The sequence below is a fragment of the Plectropomus leopardus genome, chromosome 21 (assembly GCF_026936395.1).
Source record: "Plectropomus leopardus strain MGB_pleo_1.0 chromosome 21, ASM2693639v1, whole genome shotgun sequence".
Taxonomy (NCBI): domain Eukaryota; kingdom Metazoa; phylum Chordata; class Actinopteri; order Perciformes; family Serranidae; genus Plectropomus; species Plectropomus leopardus.
Genome location: NC_142196.1, coordinates 18213370 through 18238497, shown reverse-complemented (window position 1 = coordinate 18238497; position 25128 = coordinate 18213370). Strand labels below are relative to the sequence as shown.

The 25128-nt window shown below is 42.2% G+C and overlaps 1 protein-coding gene across 3 annotated transcripts in view; it reads left to right on the top strand.

Annotated features, from left to right (window-relative positions):
- The window catches only part of dlgap1b (discs, large (Drosophila) homolog-associated protein 1b), a 115113-nt gene extending 91316 nt beyond the window's left edge, over positions 1-23797 (top strand). For 2 of the 3 annotated variants that reach the window (XM_042510586.2, XM_088072099.1), the window contains exons 7-12: positions 10917-11302; positions 11380-11459; positions 16810-17225; positions 18430-18521; positions 20406-20558; positions 21088-23797. In XM_042510586.2, the coding sequence (XP_042366520.1) occupies positions 10917-11302; positions 11380-11459; positions 16810-17225; positions 18430-18521; positions 20406-20558; positions 21088-21306 (1346 nt within the window). In that variant the 3' untranslated portion in view covers positions 21307-23797. The other variant, XM_088072100.1, reaches the window with a different exon arrangement.
- Positions 23798-25128: the final 1331 nt, after the last annotated feature.

The window sequence follows — 25128 nt, the reverse complement described above, 5'->3', positions numbered from 1 at the left end:
AATTAAAGACTTCTCTGTGAAAGTCCCAGACTCGGCTACAGTAATGTGAGTGTGTATGTGTGTGTGTCTGAGTGAGTGAGCCTGTGTGTAAGCGGCCGGCGGGGAAGAGACCCAGCCCTCCCTCTTTTTTATTTTTTTTAACCAGTCATTAAAAATAAGCCACAACTCGGCCCCGGTGCACACTGAGAGACAGCGAGAGGGAGAGAAAGAATGCATCTCCTCTTTCTCCTCCCTTTCTTTGAGCTTTGCTGCTTCACTAACCAAGTAAAACGGGGAGGAAAAGGGGGGAGGATGTGTTCAAGGGGTACTGACTCCACTCAGAGGTTTTTTAAGACGCACACTCAGACCCCTCCCCCGTGTAAAGAGTTTTTTTTCTATCCAGGAGGGGAGAGAGAGAAAGAGATGAATGGGGAAAGGAATGCAGGAGACAAACGAGTGCTCTCGGCAGGAGAGTGGGAATGTTGGAGACTATTGTTCCTCCCCCACAAGATTCTGCAGGGAGTGGATGTAAACACATAGGAAGAGAGGAAAGAGGGGTGTGAAAAATCACACCTGAGAGACGCAAATCTGTAGTCTGATATTCATATTAACCCTGATACATGCCGTCTGCAATCATGGCTTCTCTGGACGCACACAGTTGCACATACATGCAGCCGGTGCCTATAGCTGCCATCTCGTCTTTCTCTCCGCCCCCCTCCTCCGCTTCAACAGGATGTATAGGGTCAGAGGGTCAGGACTGGAAACCACAAAAGACAGTATGCGTCAGTGTAGCCTGGTTCTTGTTCCAAATCCCCCCCAAAGCCCCTCTTGTACCTCCTACCTTTTCTCTTTTTTTTCCTCTCATTTTCCTCTTTCTCTAACTTAACTTTCCGTCTCTCCATCCGTCCTCCCCCTGTTCCTCCCCTCATATAGGAGACGCAGAAGGCCTTACGTTTGGTTTTGGGCCCAGATGGCTTTAGCATGCCTCTGGCGGTGGATTAAGCCCGCCAGTGTCTCCTTTCCCCTCCATGTGCAAGTGGTCAGGACAAAGAACGTCAAACAGGGGGAAAAGAGGAAGGAATGCGAGGAGAGAAAAAAAAAACAGGACTGTGAAACAACACCCGACGCTGATGTTTCACAGCATTCCTGGAAGAGTAAACTCAAACGCTTGTAAAAAAAAAAAAAAAAAAAATAGCAGCCAGCTTTCCTGTTACTCTTCGTGCCCAGTTATTTTATGAATCAAGTTATGGCTCTCTGTTTTGCCTCTTGGATTTAATCCCCAGAGTGCTTGTTACATGCAAACCATGGAAAGAAAAAAGTGAACTTTTGACCACATTCTGCTGCATTTATATGTAAATAGCAGCTGCAGCAAGCAGTGATCCTTCATGTAATGACATGACATCGGCATTGTGTTTCAGCCCACTCACTTAAGGCTGATTCCTGTGTGTGTGTGTGTGTGTGTGTGTGTCAACCCCTTTTCTTTCTTGCTGCCTTGCTGTGTGTTTGCTATTTTTTAACCCGGAGTCCATTACTCCCCAGGCTTGCGGTTATGTTTTCCGGTACTCGGCCGTAACTCCATGGACTTCCAGTTCTTGTGGACAGTCTGTCATGTTTTATCAGGGAGCTGTGTTTAGCGCTGTGGTGGTAACATTGCTGTGTTGTTGTGAGTATTTTTAGTTTAACAGACATTGGCCTAAGTGGGCTGTATTATCCACTTAGCATCACAAAATGCCATCATTAAAGGGGCAGTTCACCTCCAAATCAAAAATACATATGTTTCCTATTTCCTCTGGTGCTATTTATCAGTCTAGATTGTTTCGATGTGAATTGATGAATGTTGGAGATATTTGCTGTAGAGATGTCTGCCTTCTCTTCAGTGTAATTGAAATAGATGGCACTTGACTTTTGGTGTGCACCAAAATTACATTTGAAAAACTCAGCAGCAATGTCTCTATCAAGAATTTACTCAAGATAATCTTAAGCAGTTCTTCAAATGGCCAATTGAGGCTGGCTCAAAAAGTCAGTAAATCCCCAGAGACCCTATGTTTTAATGCCCAACTTTACAGCAGAAATTAAAATGTTTACAGCATAGTACAAAAAACATTTTGGTCTCCACAGCTAATTTCCCCCCTAATGACAACTGTGCAGGTTGAATGTGTATATAATTCACCTGTTTAGATTTTATTAAGGCCTAAAGTTAGATATGCAGGCTGCTTTGAGTGACACGTCTGATAGTGTTCTCGGCTCTTTAGTCAGATCCAGCCTCTCGCCCAAATATATTCACCTCTGGCTCCAAAAGGAACAAGATGGTGATGACCGGTATGCCAAACTCAAGGCTTCAGAACGGGAGTCCATAAACCAATGGATGACGTCACGGTAGCTACATCCACTACTTTTACAGTCTATGGTTAATTCACTGGCTTTATTTTGAGTAGCTTAATCTAGGAACTATATATTTCTACCGAACTACACCTACCAGCTACATCACATTAATGTTTACATCTTGTGCTGTCACAAACACAAACGTCTCATCCATAAGTAGATGTACGTTTCCTTCTGCAAAGTGATGGGGTTGGCTTCTGGAAAGAGACATTGCTGTTGAGTTTTTCATATGTATTTTTATGCCATCTGGTCCCATTATATTTGAGAGAAGGCAGACATCTTTACAGCAACTCACACCAAAACACTCAGATACTCAGATAAATAGCATAACAGGTAAGAAGGAAAATATGCGTTTTTGATTTTAAGTTGAAGTACCCCTTTAAAACCGCCCACTCTTCTTTTACTCAATCTTTGTGTGTTTGATTTTAACAAGCTCCATATTCTGAGATTTATGTAGACGTAGTCACAGCTCAATCACAAAGCCAGTTTCATTTAAATGACTAACTGATCTCCCCCAGCTACATGATTCTGGTTTAAGGTATGCCACGACTTGCTACAGTTGCCTGTGCTGTCATTGCCGGCACACGCGATGTGTCACTGCGCACAGCGAGCAAGTCTACTCTTAAAGTCTCAGTCAGTCGGTGAGCAATGCTGTGGGAAATGAATGTAGTGAAAGCATGCGTGAGATGTGTGGGCGTGTTAGCTTTAGCGCTGGGGCTAATGCTCAGGTTTATGCCCCACATAGCAGCTGGAATGTACAGGAACTGAAGGAAACAGCGCAGCAAACTTATCCCCCCGTTCTCTCCTCCTTTTTTCTCACTTCTCTGTCTGTTGTTCTTTCTTTATCTCTCCCCCTCTCCTCTTTCGTTGAGTGACTATGCACTCTCTTTCAGCGCCCTGCAGGCAGGTCTTTTTGTCAGAAACATAAGACTAATGTGTCACTTCATGTGGTTGTTGACTAGTCAGGGTAAAGCCCTCGCCAAGGAGCAGCAGAGAACAATGGGAACAGCCCGGAGCCGTCACAGGGCCGGTCTGATGAGAAAACTGCCATCATGTAGGAAAAGTCTTCAGGAGATTAGCTCACATGCTTCATCACTGTACAGGGAGGAACTTTGGGATTACATATTTATCCTAGGGGTGTCCAGATCGGATCTGAAGGATCATTATCGGGCCCAATCAACATATTTTTTTAATCACTCAGGATTGGTTTATTTTAGCCTGATGCTTTGTTTACGTCTGTGTGAGGGACACAGGTGATATAAACAGAGAGCATGATTTTTGGCAGATATTCAGTGTTTATTGTAATGCTGCTGCTCCAGTAAGGAGAGAATGATTTTTTTCATGTTCAACTCAAGCTGCTACATCAATTTAAAGACATATTTTGCTTTGTTTACTTTATTTTGTTGAAAAAACAAATTCTGCATTAAATGGATTTAAGAGCAATTTCTAAAGACATTATAGTTTGTTTACTTGGTTATTTAAAAAAAAAAAAACAATTGCTGCACTACATGGAAATGTGATAAGAGCCATGTATAAAAAGAAAAAAAAACTTAAGGAACTGTTTGTATGCAGACATTTTTTTGTATATTGCTTTGCAGAGCTATTAACCTGTCAAGCATACACAATGGATTGATTTGAATAACTCTAAAGTAGCTGAAGCGTGCGCTCTGCAGCTGTATTATCCAGGTAAAAGCAAGTATCAAATCAGGACTTGGTGTCGTAGATACTATCAAATGACTCAGATCGGGATCAGGGGCAAAAAATTTGATTGGGACTTCCCTAGTTTATATAAAATCCTGGATGATTATACCTGACAGAATGACAAATATCATCTAGCTTCTATTTACAGTGTCAATGTTGATGATACAGTTAGAGTGAATGTTGGTAATTTTTAAATTTTAGAGGAATATAAAACAATCAGATACATATTTTGAAGTGTCACTTCCCCCACATGACTTTTAAATACTAGATCTTCAAGGCAGCAGGGATCCTAAATAAATGTGATCACTGGAGGTCAACTGTTGATATTTATTTCACCGCCACATTGTTTTTTTTGTTTAGTTTTGTAACGCTCAGCATGTCTCTCCCTGCCTGTCACTGATTGACAGGGCGAAGAGAGCGACAGGCCATAAAAGTAGGAATGCAGGTAACCAGGCTTTCCATTTGAACTTGAAGCTCAGGAAAGTGGGTTAAGTGAAGTGAATGTATTGCCTAACAGCCAGCAGCTGCCTGCCAGATTTAGCTGTGTGGCTGACAGTTGTAAACACACTCTTATCTAGTGATTCAGGAGACACAAGCCTGCCAGAGCAGTTACCCGCTGTTGACACGGGTTTCTGTCAAAAGGGGCACACTGAGCACACGGCATTGTTGATAGCAGTGTTGGTCTGAGGACACCGGAGGCATAGTTAACAAATGTTTTGTGCTGATATGCACGCTTATGTTTAACTCAAGACAAAAACTTAAAATGCTGCAGTGAGTGCAGGATGTTTACGACCATTTGCACTGAGAACTTCGTCCCTGACAAGCACCCACACATGCTAAATATACTTTTTAAAGGGCGCTTGCAGACTGCCACCTTCACCTCTTATAGGCGCACACAGTGAGCTATTGTGTCTGAGAGAGTTCAGGCATCTGGAGAGCAGAAACCTCTGTGGCGACCTTTGACCTTTGGTGGCTGAGAGGCGCAGACTGACATGAGGGTCTCTGGGAGACTTTCAGGTGAGAGGGCTGTTAGAGGACTTTTTAAAGGGTCATTGTATGCGATGTGTGCAGGCAGGGTTTGTTGTGTCTCTGCAGTGTTTTGCACTGATAAGTGATGAGCAGCAAACCCGTTATGTTAGCCTATTTTAACCTGTGGTGAAATGTAACTAAGTACATTTACCCAAGTACTTCAGCACAAATTTAAATTACTTGTACTTCACTTGAGTATTTTCTCCACTGCATTTCAGAGGGAATGTTGTACTTTTTACATCACTTTATTTATGTTAAGCTTAAGTTACTTGTTACTTTATAAATTATGATTTTTTTCATTAAAAAAAGAAGAAGAAAATATAAGGTTTTGTTAGAAATTAAACTACCCAATAGTACATACAAGTACAACTGAAATGATTAATTAGCTGAAAATGAATTGAAATGAAAATGAAACTATTTTTATAAATATTTAAGCTATTTTCTTTTCTTTTTTTTTCCCCCAAGATTTTTAATACTTTTTGTGTGTTTTTTTATTTATCTGAATTGGGTACTTTGGCAGGTATTTTGATAAACACTTACTTTATTTTCTTTTTTAATTTTATGAATAGTTTTGAGTTTTTTGGACTGTTTTTTTTTTTACCTAAATTGGGTACTATAGCAATTATTTTAATAAACAATTAAATCATTTTCTTTTTTTGTTGTTTTGAATGTTTCTGAATGGGGTACTTTTACTTTTCATGCTTAGTAGTACATTTTCCTGATTATATTTACTTACTTTTACTTAAGTAACATTTTTAATAAAGGACTTTTCACAAGTTGAGTGACTGAATACTTTTGCCATCCCTGATTTTAACACATCAAAACACTTTTCATTTTTTTCAGTAACTCGTAGGAGCCTGTAGAGGCCATCGTGAGTCATCCTGACTGTGCCTTGTAGTGCAGCATTGTTGTTCACAACAGTAATGTAATGTCAACCTGTGTGAACCTTCCAGGTTATTGTCATCTCATGACACTGTCCCGGAAACGCAGTGACAAGCTTTTATAACAAGAATCCAAGACAAACTGGTTGGTAGAGTTCAGCGCTCAGCTGCACAAAGCCCACGCCTCAGGGCTGGAACATTATTGGATATTCATTTGCAACACAGTGGCACCCACTTGTTCTCTCTGTGCTGTTATCCTGGTGTTTATTTGATTTTTAATTTACGCTAGCTGCGACCCATTATTCCTGCTGTGTGTTCTTGTTGGCTGGTGTTGAGGTGGGTATCAGTGCAGCTGCAGTGTACCCTGTCAAGGTAAACAAATGGCCAACAGAAGCTCTCCTCTGCTCGCTGCTGGTAAAGCGCCAAGCCTCCCGGCAAACTTCATGTTGCTATGTGTCGCCATGGTGACGCCATCACAAAGGACTCCAGCTGGTTCTCTGTGAATGTGTGTGTCTGTGTGCGTGTTTGTGTACAACAGAGAGGGAGATGGACAAATGGACAGAGAGCAGCAGACAGAGCTGGGCAGTAACTCTCAGATTTACCCTCCTCCTCCTCCTCCTTATCCTCCTCCTCCTCCTCAGACTTGTTCAGCTCCTCTTCTCTGTTCACAATTCTCTCCCCTCTCCCCTCTGGCGGACCCTCATCCCAAGCACAGTGCAGCTGGGCTCAGCTGTCAATGTTCCCCCATACTGACCGCCCCCTTTCCGGGCCTTTGTATTTGTTTGGATGGTGGTGGATTTGCCCTTGGCCCCCGCGTGGGGGAGCCCGTTCCTGTTAGCTCGCCTCTTAAACCAAACCATCTGCTCTTTGAAGTGGCCTATCACACAGATACACAGATTGGAGATTACAAGGCAGCTGCCTGCCTTCAATCTGTCCGGTAACATGAACATGATGATTAAACAAAGGAAACACCTATGCAGACACACAAATGGGACACGGTGATCAGCAGAGCCAAAAACAGAGGTGGCTAGCAAGTCTGTTTTTGTTCTGCAGGCTGAAGAAATGAATGGAGACTTTGCTTTGTCTCCGGGGAGGCAAGAGGGCTTTCTTTGATATTATCAGGCCCAGAGGTGGGGGAGTGCTCTGCCAAGAAGAACCGCTATTCACACCAACTTGTCGGCATGGGACTTTTGAAGTATTTGTCAAAAGAGGGATTTGGCAGAGAGCCACTAGAGTTTTGTCATTCACAAACTCTTCTCTTTGGGATGACAATGCTCGCAGCAGGCTGTGCTCACCTCTGTGAGGGAAGAGAGATGAAATTCCACAATTCCTTTTCCATTAAGTGAGGAAGTTGTCCTCGGTTGACAAGACAATATGGATTGTCTTTCTTTTTCTGCAATCAAAGCTCCACTAACCAGATATTATGGGGTGACATGAAAACCTTTTGTGAGTGTGTATGCTCGTCAGTGTTTATTGGTGAAGAGAGTTTTCCACATTCCTTCTTAAGGGTCTGATGGAATCCTGCGTCACATTCCTACTTCAATCCGTCCTTGACTGTCTGTGTGTGTGGGAGGTCTCGGGCAGTGTGGCTGTCTAATGCCTTCATGGCTGCAAGAGGATTAAATGGTTTTCTTGTCATTTTTGTGCAAACTTGGCTGCTGTTTTATCAGGACAGCTGTTTTGGTCAGATGCTTTCCCCTGAGTATTGTCTGACAGGCAAGAATTAGAAGTTTATTTTGAGAGTTGTTTTTATTTTTATTAAACCTTTATTTAAAAAGGGGAAGGCCCACTGTGAGCAAGCTCCCTTTTACAAGGATGCCCTGATTACATTACACAAAATGAACAGAGGCACACAAAAAAATGTTACAGTATACATCAACAAGTTATAAAACAATAGGAGAATCCAGTGGTTACGATATATAAGGACAAGAATATCAGCACAACATAAATTCACCAGAAACACCTGCATTCACACTGTTTAAGTCAGTCAAAAGGGATTTAAATTCATTAAACGAGATTAAGTTATCTAATTTTACACGGTTCTGCAGATTGTTCCACTTGTGTGATGCATAGTATCTAAGAGCCAATTTCCCGGTCTCTATATTTACATGATGATTTCCTAGAATCAAATAATCTTGGGACAGTTTGACTTTGTTCTCTAGGTTACAAGACACATTAGATACTTGCTTAGTTTGTTAAGAAGTGCTTTATAAATATATAGTATGCAGTGCTGTTCTCTTCTCACTGCCAACAACTGCCAGCCAACTTTCTCATACATTAAACAATAATGCGCTCTAAAGCCATCCAACACAGGAACATAAATCTGTTTTGCGAAATGTTTGATGACACATAAGTCACAGGAATGGGCCAAGTCACTGCTGACAACGGATCCTGATGAATGGAGAGCATATCAGTGGCAGGAAGCCTGTGGTCTCCCTTGATGTGGAGAGGTTGAAACATTGAGCTGGGTTGTGTCAATGTTATTTGTGCGCCTGCGTGTGCATGTCTGCAGGCCTGTGCGGCGCATCCATGTGTGCGTGGGCATGTTCCGACTCCTGAGTGTGTTTACTTAACCTGTCTCGGCATTCAAAAACCCCCCTGTCATTCTCCAGCATGTCTGGCTCTCGCAGTGACAGCTAGGTGGGACACGGCGCGTCGTCTCCTGTTTCATACGGTGCTTTATTGAGCGGATGAAAACCCTGTGTTCTTTAACCCTTCTCTGGGGCTGATGGGAGCGTGCACACACAGACACACACATATGCAGTCATCCAACATGTGCACACACACACACACACAAGTGTGACTTTTAGATGACTTCAGGGGATAGAAGCTCTGAAAGGGGCTGACATTCGATCCTTTGAACCTCCATGCCTGATAGGGGCAGGACCTCGCCCTCTCCCTCTGTGCGAGTGCATGTGAATGTTCACTGTGTATTTTTTGTTCCCTTGTGAGTCTGTACTCTGTGACCTTTCTGAAGATTAGCCCTGATGTCAGTCATATTCCCTAGACATCTGTTAAAAGTTGAGACAGTGCTGCATATCGCGGCATGCTCAGATGATTCCTGCTAAGATGTCTTTGGCAGGAATTCCTGCATATACAGTTTCTCTCAAAACACATTTGGCTGTAAAAGGAAATACAGTAAGTCATCTTCTTTTGTCTCTCTTGTGGGTTGTTACCCCGCCATCAAAGGCGCTCGTATTAGCAACTGTGATCTCATCTCAACGCAGCATTCATACCGTCTGAGGACTTTCCAGCTTGTCAAAACCTGACCGAAATCTCTGTCTGGGATCATCCAATCACTGCCGACGAGGCAGGAGGCAGGAGGAGGGCGGCGGATGACTCTGACAAACCAAGAGGATGAAGTCAGCCCTCTGTTCACCTCCAATATGTTAGAGCCTCTCTGTAGCTGTCAGTGAGATGGCAAGACACAAAGCAAACAACATAATAGTTTTAGACATGGCTGCTTGTGCTGGGTGTGGTTGGCAACAGTTGTCTGCCGCTCGCAGAGCAGCCATCTCGCCACGGTAGGATGTTTGTCTTTTGTAGGGATTAAAAGGGATCCAGGAAACCCTGTGTCCTAGTTTTGCAGCAGAGCAGAGAGAGAGAGCGACCTACTTTTGATGATAGCACCGGCCAGGAAGGAGATTCCAAGGCATAAAGTAGTTAGGAGGTGGCTGTTTTTGTCTGTCATGAGAGTATGTTTTTAAATCTGTTGGCATGTTTCTATGCACAGGCTCCTGAATCGGTGCGTGTGAGAAGCTCCATTGTCTGTGCACAACCTGTAGCTGTAACCTAAGAGCACTGACAGAAAGAGGGAGAGTGTTACTGAGCATCACTATGATGCTTTTTAATATCTATTTGCTTGGATTTAATACAAAGTGTTTGCACTTCCCTGAGCTCTCTGTCCTCGACATTGTCATTTAACATCTGGGCTTTTTTTGATAATTATCTCTTAACTTGCGTGCTAACAACAGCGAGTCACACAAGCTCACAGGGCTATATCCAGCACCATCAAAGTGTTCTGGATGTGTACAGTAAGTGCGCAGAGGGCTTAACCATCTAGATCAGTGGGTCAAGTGGCTAAAATACTAATCCTATTAGTAGACGGGGCTCTGATTTGTTAAACTTGCCCCTAATCTACTGTCCATTTTGACTCCAACACAGAGACCTGAGACCTCTGGGGAAACTTTCAAGGTGTCAGCTGTCACCAAAGTCATTTTTCCTTCGGGCAGTGATTAATTTATGTTTTATAATATTAAAATTTTAATATCCTCAAAATCATACTTTCTGTGTTGTATAACATGCTAGCATGCTGTATTTTCATACTTTCATTCACAAATGTCTACAATTCATATTGTAGTGCAGTAGTCGCTGGATTTTGTGATAATTAGTAATATTGATATATTACTTATTTTATTACTTACTTGTGGTTGAAACTATGGGAATGAGAATAGTTGAAATTGTTGTAGCAGAGGCTGAGATATCCTGAGTTTTAGTCTCTATTATGGCTCTCATTTCAAAAACACTATATCCTACATTTCCCACAATGCCACTCAAATCTGCCTCCTAAATGCACACGTATTACAGAAACCCCCCACCTCCAGTTTGTAATACAGAGAACTGAGATAACCCGAGCTGCTTTTGCACTGCCTATTCAAGGTGGGAATATTGTGCCGTCATGTCCCCTTAATGTGCTGTAAACAAGGTACGAATGCAAAATGGGGAGACAGAGTTGTTTTGCTTTTCAGCCGGCAGTAGAGGTAGTAACAGCACTGTATCAACTTCCGTGAAAGGGAAAGCCGGCAGGACGGTCCCACAGGCGGGACAGGTGTGACGTTTTGACAACGTGTTATATGTGCGACCCACTGCGTTGGATTTTAAAAGAAGCTAGCAGCTAGATGTGTATTTTCGTTCATACTTTCTTTCTCTGTCTCCTCCCTGCAGTGTCATCATGCATCACCACCTACAAGAAGACACCTCCCCCAGTCCCACCACGGACCACCCCGTCCAAACCTTTCATATCCATCACGGCACAGAGCAGCACCGAGTCGGCTCAGGACGCCTACATGGACGGGGGTTCCGGGGCACGGACGGGCATCAGCTCCCAGCCAGGCCTGTCCAACTCCACGGAGAGCATCGACAGCATGAAGGCCCTGACGGCAGCCATAGAAGCGGCTAACGCTCAGGTGCACGGCCCCGCCAGCCAGCACGTCACCAACAGCACCATCACCATCACTGCCACCGCCACCACCTCTGCCGTCGCGCACGTCTCCGCGGACAGCAAGGCGCAGAGGGAAGCGCTCCGCAAGTGCCTCTCCATAGGGATCCAGGTTTGTGGATGAGTTCCTGCTTATGATCTGACATAAAACTTTGGCCTGCAGTTTGACAGTTTCTCCCCTCCTCTTAGGTGGACCCAGAAGAAGGAGGGCAGACGGAGGAGCAGTCTAAATTCCAGTCGATAGGAATTCAGGTGGAGGATGAGCGATGGTGAGTAGAGAGACAGAAAGAGAAAGAGCAGGAGGCTGTAAAAGTGAAACTGGATAAGTCTGATTGGAGGGATGAGGCAGAGATAACATGACCAGGAAGAGGACTTGTAGAGACAGAGAGAGGTTTGTAGTGTGCAGTGCAAGCTTTTGCCCCCCTGCACTGGCTTTCCTACAGCAGCTGTCTCCAGATCAGGGGAGGTTGGCGTCAGAGCACCCTCAGTAAGGGGGCCCCAAGTGACAGCTGGGCCAGAGGATGTGGTGCAGGGAGCTGGGAAGGTGGAGGGGGTGAGTTGACAGCCATCTGTTGCTCCAGTCATTGTGATTCAGGCTACTTTGAGTCTGTTTGTGTGGGAGGGAGAAAAAGGGAGGGAGTTTTATTGGGTTTGTTTAGTTCTGAGAGCACTGAGAGACTGCTGTGCTGTCAGCTCCAGCCTCATTCTGCAACAGTTTGAGGAGAAGCAGCCTAGTGTGCACACTGTTTCAGTATCTCGCATTGCAGCGGGTTTATCGAGGCCTCTGGTTGGACACGCAGGCATTTATGGCTTCTTTGTCTGCTTTCGTTCATCCTGTCAAAACAGTGACCTTCTGTTTAGTGAGGGAAGTTGACAAATATAGCCGTGGTGCTGGTTTCGTGCCGTAGCCAAGGCATGCTTCAGGAATTCAAAGCGACATCACCTTTAATCAAAGGTCACAGCGAGGGCTGAGTCCAGCACTTTAAAACACACACTTCCACAGTGTCAGGGAATGTGAGGGGCTTTCTGAAAGGGGCGGTCTCAGCTGACTGACCAAGCTCTGAGTTCCTGGAGTTGCCAAGTCAAATATTAACTCACCCAGACACCTTCTCGTCTGCTGAGGCGTAGATGTTATGCAGCACTGCAGCTTGTGCATTACCCTGGTTAATGTTTGGAGTAGGAGGAAGGGTGTTTTTGTTGGTGCATTTTTGATTGTTTACCTGTTGGCATGCATGTGTGTGTGTTGGTCCATGCATGTGTATATGTGTGTGTGTGTACCTGGGAGGTCTGGGCATTCTGCCCCCTACGTTAGATTCCCAGACAGTGAGAGTGCCAAACTCCTACAGCCTTGCTCCAGTGCTTAAACTGCCTCATTTGTGTCTGTGTGTGTGTGTGTGTGTGTGTGTGAGAGAGAGAGAGAGAGAGAGAGAGAGTCTGTGTGTTTATATGCAGCAGTCGCAGGTCATAACCTCACCTCGCTGTTTGAACTGGGATTAAATGAGAGGGAGTGGAAAAGAGCAAGGAGATGAACACAACCAGCAACATGCTTGTGTACACAGACTTCTTTATGTACAGAAACTTTGGAAAATAACATTGATTTTTAGTCATGTATCATATTCATTCCCTCAAAAAACAACTTTGAAAGAGTCTTTTCTATATGTGTAAGACACTGTGCTTAAAAAAATGAAAAAAAAACTGCAAGTGTATGATCACAAACATGATAAAAGTACAAAATAACTTTGGATAACATGTATTTTTATCAAAAATAACATTGATTTCGATTCATGTTTCATATTTATTCCCTCAAAAATCCACTTTAAAGGGTTTTTTTTCTATAGGTGTAAGACACTGTGCTTATCAAATGAAGAAAACTGCAAGTATCTGATCACGAACATGCAAAAAAAAATAATAATAAATTGAAGTATAAATGAGAAAGAATTTTTAGGGCCTTGTAGGTTTAGGGTCTGGGGTTGGTGGTCACCAGATGGTTTTGCAGTCACAGGGCTTATGGTCCTAGTTACTAAACCATATGAACAACCATCTTGAAAAGGCAAGTTAAGCGGCAGCTAGACCCCCCTGCCTTTTTATTTTTGTCCTAATTGACTGAAGGTTTGTTATTACTGGCAGAAAATAAACAGCAAAAAATATAGCATGTGTGGCAGTGTAGTGTTGTGTTTTCTGTTATCCTACATATCTCTCTGTGCTTGATCTGGTGTTTCTTTCTATGGGTAGGTAAGGCATTAGGCTGTTTTTGTTTATAGGAGCTTCAATATTTCCTCAGGTTTGTGGTTTGAGCCACGTTCTGTGCAAATGAGAGGAAAATTATTAAGATTTAATACAGAGAGCACCATTTTTGCGACAGATATTCAGGTTTTTTTTGTAATACTGCAACTCCAAAGAGTAGAAATGGATTTTTATGTTCAGCTTAAGCTGCTACACTACTTTAAGGGGAACTGAAATTTTTGTTGTTCATTTTTAGTGAACTAGTTTTTACTATAATGCTGTAATAAGTGGAATTGTGACTGACTTTTATTTTGGAATGTTTAAGTTCAGCTAAAACACTACTTTGAAGTGGAATTGTCATTGTAGTACTCATGTACAGTGCTCTGCACTTTTATTACGTATTATATAAGTGTTTTTGAGAGCAATTCCTGAAGACACATTTTAATTTATTTTATTTTGTTGAAAAAACAAATTTTGCCCTAAGTTGAATTGTGATGAGATTCACATAAAAACATTTTGAGTTTATTGTAAAAATAATAAGAAAAAAAACTTAACGAACTATTTGGATGCAGACTTTTTTTCTTGTATTTCATTGCATTGAGCTATTAACCTGTCAAGCATATACACTGGGTTGATTAATAACTTTAAAGTACTTAAAGTGTGCACTGTGCAGCTGCATTATCCAGTATTATATTGGTACTTGGTATCTGCAGATACTGAATATCAAATGACTTGGATTTGGTTCTGGGGCAAGAAAACTTGATTGGGAACTCCCTAGCAGAAACCTAGAGGTTAAGAGGCGCTTTAAAAGCGGTAGCATATGGAATGCAGGACTCCACCTCTGTTGTGATTTACAACTTTCCGTCATGTTAACCACATGAATGTTATGAGAACATGGACTTTCTGCCCTTTTTTCTCTTGCATACCTTCCTGATCTTTTCTCCCTCACACTGACTTTTCTCTTTAAAAGCACCTTCCTTGTTCTTTTGCCTCCTGTCTATAGATATGTCTGTCTTTCTGTCTGGGCTGTGTTTGGCCTTGCCCGTCTCTGCCCCTGCAGGAAGTTGTTAGCAGGCTGATAGAAAGCAGGCTGAGGTCATTAGAACTGAACACCTGCTCGGAGGAGTTACTCTTTAACTGCTCTTCACACTCACGGGCTGCTTGCACGTACACATGAAGCACATACACGTTGTGTTTGATCTAGCCGAGGCCACTCCCTTGTTCTTGCGCTCTCTTTTTCTGTTCATGGAAGAGGGGAGATGAATGAGAAAAGGGGAGGTGAGAGATGAATGGGTAGCTTCGAGGAGGAGTGTGCGTCCGGAGACGGGCCAAGGCAGACGTGATGGAGCTATGATCATTTGTGTGTGTCGAGCTGCAGGCAGGTCAAGCTGGGGTTCATGTGTGAGAGGACTGTAGGGCATGTTTGGATCAGAGTACAGCTAGCAGTCTAGCAAATCAGTCTTTTTTCTGGCTTGGCAAAGTTGTTTCTTCTTACACTGTAAAATCTGACAAGTTGATCTCGCTTAAAATAATCTTGGAAACCGATTGCCTTGAAAAAGGAAAGTAAATATAACTGTTAATCTTAATTTATGGTTACCTTATATCTAATTAAAGTTTACTTAAATACTAGCTGTATTTACTTATTTTTTTAAGATAGTTTCAACTTAAAAATGACAATTGAAATGACCTTGTTCTTTCTTAGTGTTAGCAACTTCTGTAAACCAAGTTAGTCTGACTTAACTTGGTCATGATGAAGAGGATTGTGCCAAAGATGAAGTTAGGAGATCAGGAGTTTGGAGTCAGTGGAATACAGATATATAAACCAGATATATAGATCACAGTAAACGTGGTTTAGCCCACTGAACTTGCTAAAACTTGAAAAGATGGATTTTTTTTTCAACTTCTCATGTTTTCTTCTTCTCACAACAACTTCTCAAAATTAAGTAAATACAACTAAACTTTAAGATAACTTTAAACATTATGGCTGTCAGCGTTGACACCTTAATCATGATGCGATTAAAGTTTGTACATAACTGCTTATTTTTTGTTAAATTGCGTTAATCGCTTGCCAACATTCCCATCTTTTAAGAGGCTGTACTTGGCTGAGTTTTGGAGCTTGAGTGATGATACTCTTGTCATCCAAAATTAGAAGACAATAGAAATCCAGTGTACCAACCATTTCATGCTAGCTTCTCTAAGGGGGTAGAATGACACTCAAAAGTTAAGATACATTTAGGTGATGGAAAAATGGCATGGTCATTCTCTCCTCTGACCTCAAGATATCGTAATGAAAATGAATTCTATGGGTACCCATGAGTGTCCCCTTTACAGATGTATGTCCCATGCAGTTTTTTGCAGTCATTTGACTCCTAATCAAGATAATCTGTTAGGATGACTTTATCTTGTAAATATAGACTTCATTACTGTTTTGAAATGCAAAATAATGGCATTGAAAATATGCCATTAATAATGCAATTAATCCAGATTTTTTAAAGTAAAATCAACTTGTCAGATTTTACAGTGCTCTTATTTAAGATATCTAACAGCAGGATAAGCTTGCATGCTTATATACCAGGATTTAAGTTTGCATTTGTAAGTTTGCACATTTATTCACTGTATCTTTGGAGTCCCTGTCCGTGTGGGGCCTTATTTATGCTCATCAAAGTGCATCTCTTGTTTGCACCCTGGTGTATTTTTGTCTGTGTTAATAAAAGATGTGCTTTGAGTCATGTACCACTTTGAGTTGTAATCTTGCAGTGATTAGACTGCTGGCTGCTCCAATCACTGCACAGTTAGCTGGCAGGTTTCCCCCCTCAACACCCTCGTCTCTCCGGCGTCCCATTCATTACTGGGGTGGTGAGCTGCTCTATAGAACGTAGCCAAATTTGTGTGTGTGTTGATTTAATCTCTGCACACAAGTGTGTGCGTCTGCTGTTGCACATAGTGTGGAGGGACTTGGCAAAGGCTGCCTGACGGCGGCACGAAGCCTCTGAGCCAAATATGACATGGCACACCCAGCTGTAGAGAGGGGTCCCAGGTGTGTGTGTGTGTGTGTGTGTGTGTCTGTCTGTCTGTCTGTCTGTGTGTGTGTGTGTATCAACCCCAGAGCAGGGCTTGTGGCGTGACAGACGGCTGCACACTCTGTTGCTCCTGAATGGGCCAGGTGACAAAACACACACACAAAAGACGTTCCAAACTACAAAAGCTATTCATTGCTATCAGTGATGAGATTGCTGTGATCATTTTCAATTTTTCATACTGGGATCACCTCCAAGAACTGTGTGTAAACAATATTATCATAATTAGTGCTAAAATACAGACACTAATGTGGTATTACTGCACAAATTTAGTATAATCAATTGCATAAAATAAGATCTTCTTTGCTTCCTCTTCCAGTTATCGCAGGATGACCCGCTCCAACAGTGTAACCACGGCGGTACAGGCTGACCTTGATGACCCAACAGATGCCCCAGAGCTGCTGCCACGTCACTGTGCCACCATGCCACGCCAACACTCCCGTGACGCTGCCTCTTCTACCGTCAGCATCCAGGGCTCCGGGAACCATTACCATGCTTGTGCTGCTGACGACTACGGGGAGGTGGGGTTTGACCCTTCCATCCTGCCTCCTCCAGACCCGTGGATGGACAGCGTGGCCGAGCCAGAGGTGGAGGCTCTGGAGGCTGTCGGACGATCGGTGTGCCCCCGAGACGGCCGCTGGTTCCTCAAGTTGCTGCAGGCCGAGACGGAGCGTATGGAGGGCTGGTGTCGACAGATGGAGCATGATGAGGCGGAGAATGAGCTACCTGATGAGAGTGAGTTGAGTCATTGAGAGTAAATGTGGAGACACAAGACACTGATACCAGGTCTGTTTTTCATCCTCTCTGCTCCTCTCTGATTTGGACGGAGCTGGTATTCATGGTATTGGACCACAATAGCTGCTTGTTCCTGTCTCAGGCCCTCTGGCCTCCACAGACATACCGTGCATACTTATCAATATGCCGCTGCTGGCCCCAGCCACACATCTGTCCTTTAGACACACTGTATAATGAAGTCTCACAAACACAGTGAAGGGATTTCTCTCAGCGCTCCTCCAGGCAACTATTTGATCTTGACGTAACACACACACACTCTGCAGAGCATGTCTGTATACACACACTTCTAAATATGTTTTCTGCACATGCACACACAAGACTGAGCAAACAAGCCTCAGGCAGCAGGCACTGTATCTCTACCTGTCCTGACTGCGCAGCTGATTTCATGTCTTACCGAAAATGTCATTGTTTATGCAGCCAGCATGGTGTTATGGTTCCAGGCAAGTTATTCTCTCACAGAACGTGCTGAGCAGGAGGGCTGTCTCAAGGTTATGTTTTCCCAGATCCCACGCTGCCATGTGCGCACACACACATGTACACGCACATCCTGAGGGAGCTGAAGACGTTGTATCTGTAGTGCAGATTCATTACTCCCCCTCTCTCAGTGTCTGATCCCATTTTTTCTTCATGTTGACAAATGTATGCACTGACATTTCCTCTCCATTGGGATATGTGAGTCAATAGGACTGACATTGGGAGTCAGGTTGTGCAGAACAACCTTGTTTATCTCCTGTATCATTCTGACAAACAGGCATTGTGAGACAAATTTAAAAACACATTCTTTTAGGACCACATGCATGATGATTTTAATTTTTGATACATATCAGCAGCTGAAACATTTATTATGTGATGTAAACATGGCGTTTTTAATTGTATGTCCATATAGGGTTGCCATTTTTGCATTTCTTTTGATTTGGAATTTTAGTGCAATCCAGTTATTATTTCACTACCCTAAATGACTTTAGTTTCTGAGATGGAAGAGGATTCTGGCGTATCCTTTTCTGTGTTAAATGCACCATCTCTGTTAGTGCTGCAACATGCCTGCAGTATGCGGTTCTGTGAGTAATTGCATTGTGAATTGTGTGCGTGTCTGTGTGTGTGTGTGTGTGTGTGTGCATGCATGTGCGTCTGTGTCTTTCTGCAGTCCTAGGGAAAATACGCAGTGCAGTGGGGAGTGCCCAGCTGCTGATGTCCCAGAAGTTCCAGCAGTTCCGGGAGCTGTGTGAGGAGAATCTGGTATGTGTCACCTCATCCTCTGCATGCTTCCCCAGCCGCCTCCGTCCCCACCCCCCAACACTGACATCATCCTGCACAAATCATCCTGACAGGCCAGGCCAGCGCTCATTTACTATGCATCTAGTGTAGAGTGTGCATCTGCACACCCTTACTGTCTTTCACATCCAAAAAAATAAAACTTGCTGTAGAAACAAGAACCTCACAAACAAGAATTTTAGATGCTAGTAACAATATACATATATCTATGAATTGAAGCAGCAAAGAGCCTTTTCTTGTGCAGATATTCACACTGATTTTTTCAAATATGCATATTCAAATATTACAGTTACCTGCATTGCACAATGTGCACATTATATAACCATAACTGCGTTAACATTCACAAAATTTTCATTTTTTTTATTCTGAAAATGACAATATTCCTACGAAGCTGTTAACAGGGCAAATGAACATTAATATTCCACTCACACCCCCATTTACATGCCACCAAGCATTCTCCAATTAATGCGCCCTGACATGTCATTTATCACGTCAAAATTTGGCCAAAAGTGTCATCACCAATGATTACCTTGTATACTGTCTGTCATACTGATGTTATTTTGATGGACTTGTATGTATTATGTATTGTTATGTATGTTTTATGTGGTGAAATGTTTGTATAATGGACTTTTATGTATTCTCATGTTTTAGGTAGTGCAGGCGACATGCTGTTTTGTGTGTTTGTTTTTTTGTCTACCTGCCCAGGGACAACAGATGCAAATTAGCTGCTAACTAACTCTGGCGAAATTACTTTTAATTCTACGCCGTCTCTGTAAAAATTATCAGTAAAATTGAAAATTAAATTAAATATAGAAAAGTGGAGTGGCTGGAGCAGCTTGTCATTTTGCTTCTTTGCCTCAAAATAGGTTCTTTCAAAGTTTCCGACCAGTGGCGGATTTGTTCAACAGTGCGAACACAGCCTCCTTCTTTCATTCCTTCAACCACCTTCTTAAAATTGTCAATGTTTTGATATTTGCAAGTATCCAAAAACTTAATATCCAAGTCTTTCATAATATTTAAAAGAAGGTGTGTATCTTCTTTCAACCAGAAATGCTGCCTTTACTTTTAGCCATGCATCTCTACACCAACCTTGAAAACTTTTGCCAAGCTGGTTTTTATGCAACAAAAATATGATAATGCACACAGCTAACCGTAGACAGGCAAGAGGCCGCTTGTTGCAAACTGCGGTAAAAACCCCAATTGAGACACATGTTCCAAATGTGCTGAATACTTTCCCAAATAATGCTATTTAAACCCGAATAATACCGCATATGTCTTAATTGGAAACTACTAAATTTGGAAAAAGGAATAATTCAAAATATCTAAACACAATGTGGAGTTTACATGATTGTCATATTTGGAATAATAATGGGATATTAGTGTGCATGTAAACGTAGCCATGAAGACCTGACGTTTGGAAACAGAGAAATTTTGCCTCTGTAGGAGAGCGTAACAAATTAATCACTGTTAAATAGTGTTTATGTAACTTATACTGATGGGTATTTTACAGGTAGATTGGTTTAACCACAGTCGATGTATGATTTAAAATAAAGTGTAATGAAGAAGTCAAAGGCATATTTTGTATACAAGCCCAGCACTCCCACATATTTACAGTGTGGTGCCTGATTTATATAAAAAATGTGTCATTCCAATTCCAAAATAATTTGTGCATCAATATGCATTTGGCTCACGTTAGGGCCAATTCTGTGATCAATTTAGTTGCTGTGAAAAATGAATCATCACTTTTCCAAAAATAATAATGTAATGCACATATAAATAAAATGTGTTTGTAAGAAGGTGTTCATGTGAATGTGCCTGTGTTTATATGAAATTTTTGTGTGTTATCAGAACCCAAATGCACACCCACGGCCCATCTCCCAGGACCTGGCAGGTTTCTGGGACATGCTCCAGCTGTCTATCGAGAACATTAGCCTGAAGTTTGATGAACTCCACCAACTCAAAGCCAACAACTGGAAACCTCTGACCCCACCAGAAATTCAGGTGCAGGCACACAAATATCAAATTCATCTCACCTTAATTCTGTTTGGGAATGCTCTACTAACTCGCATGCTATCTGCTGTCATTACTGTGTACTTTAAATTTGTACAGATTCACAGCTAAGCTTTGTTTTAGCATGCAGATATGTGTTTCATACTGTCACGTTGCCTGCCTGACGTCACCACTTGTATTTGTGTTTGTTCTGTCTTGTTGTCGACAGTGAGCTGCTTTTGAGAAGCTACTGTACCTGCCATGCACCGTTGGGGCCTGTCCGTCTCCAATGGTCACTTTTACCTCACGCAATGGCCACCACCGTGCTCTCTTACCCCACACAAATGGCTGCCACTGTAAACCATAACCTCATTCAAAAACTGCATGCTCTGACATTATGCCGACAACAGCTCCGCCGCTCTCTCTAACCCTTACGCCAGCTGGCTGCAGTTGTGTTGCTCCTTACTGTGTTTAGCTGCAGCTTGCCATGAGGACTCAGTGGTCAATAGTGTCATTAAGACTATTTATCATTCCTGTCCAGGAGAGAAGGATGCCCCCTCCCGTGCCAAAGAAGCCCCTGAAGGGCCACCACCCTTCCCTGGCTAGGGACCGCTCGCTGGAGAGCTCTGAGCGCCAGCGTCTGGAGGCTCGCAAACGCCTGCTAGCTGCCAAACGTGCCGCGTCAGTTCGGCAGAGCTCTGCTACCGAGAGTGCAGACAGTATTGAGATCTATATCCCGGAGGCTCAGACCAGACTATGAGACAAATGCATGTACCCACACACATGCCCAATACACACTAAAGCACTGAATGGTAAGACTAGGGTGCTAACATAAAATAACCACATTTTTTGCGGACTTCCCAGATCACTGTGGGGTCAGTCACAATGGAAGAAAAACAGGAAATGTACATTTTCAGTATTTATTTATTTATTTATTAACCCACCCTCCCTCATTTCCTTCTCCCAGCTTTGATGTAGCAGTACCCTCTTCCTCCTAAACCCCCACCCGCCCCTCACGAGTATCTTATAAATCCTTTTTTTTAAAGTGGCCTAATATTACAAAGTAAGCCAGGTGTAGCACAGCAGTGATGCTTCACGTTATTATGTTTCATGTGCCGAGAATCAGAGGATAACAGGGAGGGAGCATGCACGTGCATGTGGACTGTGTGTGTGTATACATGCACACAAGTGATGCATTTGATCTGCTCAGATCAAAGGTGTCAAATCAAATTGAGAGGTCAGACCGAATGACTCATATTTTTATATTTGTATAAAATCCCATGATCTGATTCTAAAAACACTACACGCTGGGAAGTTTCTGATTTGTATAATGACATCAGTCTTCTAAAAATTGCGTTGAAAAGACCAGACAAGGAAACTATAGTGTCAGTTAGCGACACAATCCGTCCTCTGTCTGGAAATAGGTCTTTCCAGCAGCGAGAGGCCGACCCTCGTAGGAAAGGTCAAGAGGTCAGATGTTGCTCCTCCAGGTGAGCTAAACTGGCTGTCGAGCCGGGAGCTGATTTTGTGGTTCTGCAGAGAGTGCAATTGAAAGAATCACTGTTCAGAAAATGCCACAAACCTAATCTGCGTGTGTGTAAGTGAGGCAAAGAGCGTGTGTGTGTGTTTGTATTCAAATGTTCATCTCAAAAGTGCTTCCTATTTTTCTAGGTCTAAAGGGTCCTAGCTGTAATTGAAGATTAAGGTAGCAGTATCAACAAACTGTAAACAAGCCGCCCATCTTGACTCATTTTAAACTGAGCAAAACACGTTTGTATAAAGAACATACAGTATAACAACATGACGTGCATGCTGACACACGATTACTGATATTCTTGTCTTTTTTAAACAGGTTTAATCCTTTCTCATGTTGAGTTGAAACTCTTCGGTGTTACAGGCGATGCTAAAATACTGATATTTGGTACAATACTGGTAGTTGTACTATATTTTATTATGTCATTTTTAGACAAGAGAGGTTTATCGACAGTATTGAGACTAAAGGACTGATAAGGGACTATTTTCTCCTCACTGTGTGTGCACTATCTCTGCCTCCAAATGAAGCAATTATTTGAAGGTCATACTAAAAAAATCCGATTTGTAATATTTTGTATTCATGTTTAATTTATTGATTAGGAGAACAATGACTGTTTATTGACATTGTGATTATTATTATGCACTGACAACAAGGCCCTTATACTGTGTTTTATTTATGTTGATTCTTTAGCATGACAGGCACCGTTTTTCGTCTTTTCTGTTTCAGTGATCAGCCTTAATTTCTAATATGATAGTCGAGCACAACAGCAGTCTCAGGGGAAGAAGTGTGCGTGCGTGAGTGCATGTGTGTGAGAGAGTGCGACTGACTTCATGTGACTTTATGTGACCCATGGCTTCATCACTACTTGTATATAACCCCATGTCACCAGGAGAGGCCATGATCTTGAACAAGGGAGTAGTATCCATGCCATCTTTTGAGTGATGTTCCTGTTTGAGCATCTCCGCCCTACTTACTTCAATGTAACAAGGTATTTCTGTCAGCTGCTTGAATGTGGAGACAATCCTGAGCCAGTTTACCGTCACATCATTGTTTTGATGAGAGCAGGACTTTGGTGTGTAGTCCGACTCTCTGTATTGATCTGACAACATTTTGTGCCATTGGATAACTGTAGGTAAGGATATATTCCTGCTATTTGTCCCTGTTGAACATAAGTTTTGGCTGAGAGATGTTTGTGAAGGAACTCAAGTGATGAAGTAACCGTACAGTTTGATTTGTATTTCCTTTAGTTGGTTGATATGAAGTTTAGAGAGGATGCATAAAAGTAACAATAGTTCAAACTTAATGCCATTTTATGTAGAAGAAGCTCATTTTAGTATTTTTTACTTTGGAACTTGTATTTGAATTGAATTGTCTGTCAAATAATTGACTTCTTATTTATGTTTATTATATTAACATATCAATATATCACTCCTGGTATAGCAGGGAGTTAGAAACCAGAATGTTGGATTGTGATTAATTACTTAATTCAAAAGACACTCCAGCAATTCTGAAGCTTGTGATGTAGTTATATTAAGAGATCAAATAAACATTTGTACATAAATGAATGTTTCCCTATGTAAATGTAAACTAAAAAACCCAATCAAATAACATATTAAGCAGATATACATTTTGTAATTAATGTTATTACACTGTTGATGTTATGGCACGTGTATGAGCTCTTATCGGCATTAAAAAATATATATCATTGCCATAATAATGTTGCGTTCATTTTTTTTTCCTGCCTCCACATGTGTTTTCAATTGGAATATAATTAAGCAGATTACAAGGCCAGCATGGTGTGTTTTTAGGGCATTCCCCTTCCGCAGGGGCGGGTCCCCATAATTAGACAGCACTTTTGGCCTTGGCTTAGCCCCGACGCTCCTGTACATGCAGAATCGAGTGATTCGTCATTCACACATCAGTCATGCTGAGGGGAGGCATGCTGACCTCGGTGGCCAGAGTTCAGGAGAGGGTGGGGGTGAAAGAGGGGGTTGCGGAAATGGGTGTCTTCTTTGTATAAAGCCTGGCCCAGGGTCAGTCTACCTTTCTAAAGGCCCACCATGGTTGGCTACAACTGCCCACTGTGTGCCTGGAGGTCTGTTTAAACTCTTATGAGTGATTACATCCCCAAGTTTCAAACTAACCTCCACCGCATGAGCTGTCACTGCATTTGACAAAAGGTGGAAAACTTGCAATACATTTGTAACATTTGTTGATGACTTAAGGTGCAATGTTCCAGCCACTTACTAACCAATAAAATGATAATTATTTAAAGGAATACTTAACTCCCCAAATGATCATATGTACATCAGTCACTTACCCCGTGGTACGTTTAATTTGAGAAGAAAACTTTGTTTTTCTCGCAAGCCCCCACCGTGAAAGAATCCAAACGCAGAAAAAAGTCTTGATGAAGTGAAGTCTTTGGGGTTTGTGTTTAACAACAGTAAATGTGTGTTGACACATATGCTCACAGTTTCTCGTAAGCAGAGTGACTTAGCCGAATTCAAGTTTCACTTTTTATTCAGTTCCCTTTGGAGAGGGCTGTTTGTTTGGGAAGCACTGAGCATACAACTGAAAAAAATAGACTTGTATTATTCTGTGTTGAGAGAGGTGTGAGAATTTATTTGAAAACAGATGTTTTACATAATAATGCTGTTATAAAACGTGGACCCCTATGACTTCCATTCATCACAGATTTTCTCCGTTTTTGGATTACTCATTCACCGTGAAGACGTGCTAAAAACACAATTTCTTCAGAAATTTCACAAAACGCAGGGTGAGTAACTGATATACCAATTGTTATTTGGGGGATGAAGTATTCCTTTAAGTGATTACCTCGCCATTTCCTTTTAGATCAAACAGCCTATTCGAGCTCGCTGATTAGTGAAGATGTAGTTCTGATTGTTTTTCTTAATGAAACTAAAAGCAACGTCAGCGAGGTTTTTTTTTATTCCTTTCAAATCGGAAAAATAGATTGTTGTTGAGCTTTAGAGAAGATCATGTAATAAATGAAAGGGTGGCTGTCTCTGTAAATATAGACAACAAATC